The 3,394-nt window shown below is 55.3% G+C and overlaps 1 protein-coding gene across 1 annotated transcript; it reads right to left on the bottom strand.

Moving 5' to 3' along the window:
* Positions 1-1,841: 1,841 nt before the first annotated feature.
* J4E86_003447 (uncharacterized protein) lies at positions 1,842-3,183 on the bottom strand (the record flags this gene model as incomplete). The annotated part of the gene is made up of 2 exons (XM_051444002.1): positions 1,842-2,796; positions 2,846-3,183. The coding sequence occupies 2 exons, from the start codon at positions 3,181-3,183 to the stop codon at positions 1,842-1,844; spliced, it is 1,293 nt and encodes a 430-aa protein (XP_051305497.1).
* Positions 3,184-3,394: the final 211 nt, after the last annotated feature.

Below are 3,394 nucleotides of genomic sequence, written 5' to 3' on the forward strand. Positions count from 1 at the left end.
AGGCGTGCGAGCTAAGGGGCCACGATGGTCAGGTACGTGAGCAGATTGGCGTGCACTGCACTTCTGTAACGGGTAACCCACGGCGGAGCTACGTCGACAATTCAAAGCATGTGCCGGAGTCGCGTGGTAATGCTGAAGCTGCTTGCCGGCTCCATCCTCCTGCAAATGTCGCCGGCGTGCTGGTCTGCTGCGTCTCGCTGTTCGAACTGCAAGTCTACTGTTGGTCGTGTTGATAGGTGTTGTATACAGAGACGTAAGTATCTTCGCTTCGCGCCCGCCGGCCCGACATTGTTCAAACGCCGCAATATCTAGCGCTCAGCCAGCGGAGAAGATCCCGCCAGACCTGCCGATTCGCACACTCGAGACTGTCACGATCGTCATCGCTGTGGAGTAATGACGGCGCTGCTGCACTCTGCAGTCCGGGGTGCATGCCCAGGTGTACCAAAGATGATCGCCTCAATCAACCGGCGGGAAATAAATGTGACGAGGGAAGATAGGCTGTGGGAGTTTCGCACTTGCAAATCCGAGACATAGAATCTGACGAGTCGCTTGGAGGCTGTCGAATCGCATAGTCTCACATGGAAACGCGGCGTCTGCCGATAGCCAAGTCGCGATTCGTGCTGTGGTGAGGACCAGAGATAAGCCAGCACGATTCGATAGATCCCCGCAAGGATGTCACCCAGCCAAAGCATCTCGGAGATTGCCAACGTTGTTGATTCTGTCCATTTGGAACCAAGGCGCCTTCCGGTTTCGGACTGCGACAGTGAAGCATGGCAAGCGCCACTATTATTGCGTGTGCCACGTACTCCACAGTCTGACTCCTCCCCTGCTACCATGTTCCGTCCTCTCCGCAAAAAAAAAACTTTCAGGGCCCTCGTGTCATCGCTCTGCTAGCGCCAGTACCGCAAGGTGTGCGTGCCAGAGTCGTCATGGGTCGGAGCTTATCGCACAATGCGGAAAGGGACAAGAATAGCTATTAGCTGCTCACACAAGATGAGTGAGCAAATGAAACATGTCTGGATATGTTGGGTGGAAGGGTGGCTAGCCTGCCTCTCCTCACCGCACATTTGCCCTACCTGCTCCGGGGTAAGACACCATGCGTAGGAGAAGATCGTGTTCGGGACAGAGTGTGGTAGTACCAGACAGCGGAATGTGGGGAAATGCCGGTCTTGTTTGAGTGCTGTTGGTCCGACCCGTATCGTAAGATTTGTTTGTGGGTGTACCAGACAATCGACAAAACTTATCTGCGGGGAAACACTGGGCGTGGTGGTTGGGCAGTGTGGAGAGATTAGAAAGATAGGCTGGAAAATTCCAGCTTTCCGGGTTGTGTATGCAAGTATGCTTGGTTCCCTGCTGATGATTCTCGTTACTTGCATCACCATGGTGCTAAATCACGTCACGCATAGCGACATACTTCACCCTAACATAACCATCTCGTAATTACATGCTCAAATGCGGATAGAGTGACTAAGTGTGGATTGGTATTTCAATTAAGCGCCAAGCTGGGGGATACTGTCTAATCATCTCGGCACTGCAAATAAGCAGGCGCTTCCCTCACAACAGCCAGGCCGATGAAACAAGGCTGAGTGGAACTTATACAAGATTGCGAATCGCCAGATGCGGCTTCGCGGGGTATTGGATCCAACAAAACAAATAAGAAAGGTCTATCTGGGTGGTGGGGTCCGCGGTATAACAGAAATCGTGAAATGCCGCAAGCATTACTCCTCATGAAAGTTTGTCCATGTCTAATCTCATCGCTTGCTAACGTGAATGACGGAATGCGAAAATGCTGATAGAGAACGCCGATGCCATGCTAGTGGAGTGGAGTGGAGTTGAAAGTTTTAGTTGCGATGCGACAGGTCCTCACCGGCTAACGAAGCAGTCGCCGAGGAGTTGCCGGAGGAGAAGCCGCTATTGCTCGGGCCATTGAGGAGATCCTGGACGGCCACCTTGGGTACTTGTGGAACCGGCAGTTTTCGCTGGGCGCCCTCTGGTTTTGAGATGATGTCGCCTATGCGCAACCCGGAAGATTGACTGGGCACGTAAGGTTGTTCCCGATCTGTAGATGGCTCCATGGGCGCCAAAGCTGGTACGAAGTTCTGGTTTAAACTCAGATGACGTAGATGAGGAAGCTGGAGGTCATTGAAGCCGTGCGGGCGTAATCTGGGTGAGTGCGCAGGAGTTGCGAGTGGGGTGTGGTCAGGAGTGGGGCTGCAAGAATCGTGAGAGAAAGTCGGCGACGGAGGAGCAGTCGACGTTGGCGAGCCTGGTCTCGACTTCTTTGTCATACGGTGCGAGTACGGGTCGTCATCCTCGTGTGAATGAGATCTTGACATTGGCTGCGACGAGTACGCGTACTGAGAGAGGCCAGGCAGACGGCTGGCGTAGGGATGGTAGCCGCTCGTGATGTGGTGTCTACTTGAGTGCGAGTAGTGACCAGGGCGCTGCTCTAGTCTTGAGGCTGCGTCTGCCAGCAGATCCATGGGGCGGGATAAGCCGCTGGGGCTGTTGCTGTTACTGCTGTTGAAGCCGCCCTGGTGGTACGCTGCCAAGTCGTTGCCCATGTTTGGCGAGTAGTTGGAGAATGAGTGAGGAGGTGACACATTCGGTGAGCCAAGCTGAGAGCCTGGAGCACTGCGGGAGATGGGCTTGGATGGAGGGGGCATCATGTGCGCAAGGCCAGAGCCAGGCTCCATAAGGCCAGCTTGAACGGCAGCAACAGCGGCCTGGTGGGCAGCGGCATGTTGCTGGCCCTTTCCCCGCCGTGAGTTGGGGTTGTTGTGTATCCTCGAGTGTCTACTGAGAGTTAGCTGGAAGTTGGCAAGACGTGGTTGCTGTGACATACCGAGTAAGTTCGTCGGAGCGAGAAAATCGCTTTGTGCAGCCGGGGAATGTGCAGGCATGGGGCTTCTCTCCAGTGTGAGTGCGAATGTGGCGAGTCTGATGTTCCAGACGGTGGAAAGCCTTATCGCAGAGAGGGCACTTGTAGGGCCTGGGGAGATCCTGACGGGGCTCGTCCGACTGTTGCGGGGCGTTTTGCAGCAGAGGAGCCATGAGGCTCACGGTAGCAGTAGCCATGGAGTTGGAGTGTTGAGTGGTAGTAGGGAGTTGGTGCTGTTGTTGGGAGGACGTGTCGGGGTTCAGCAGGTTGGCGAAACCTGTCGAGGCAGAGTTGGATTGCATGTGACCGAGGGTGAAAGTTTGGGGAAGGGGGATGATGGGGGGCTCGGATATATGTATGGATCAACGAGGCGGGCGTGTGGGGGTCGACTGATGGCCGTCAGGGCTGTCTGTGCTGACGCGGGCGAGGATATGCCGGAGCAAGCGCAGAAAGAAACGCGGTGCGCCAGTGCGGCTTGGCTTCCTTCGGGGGGCGCTCGAGTCGTGGAGACGT

The sequence above is a fragment of the Alternaria arbusti genome (genome assembly GCF_024043155.1).
Source record: "Alternaria arbusti strain BMP 1465 chromosome Unknown scaffold_3, whole genome shotgun sequence".
Lineage (NCBI taxonomy): Eukaryota > Fungi > Ascomycota > Dothideomycetes > Pleosporales > Pleosporaceae > Alternaria > Alternaria arbusti.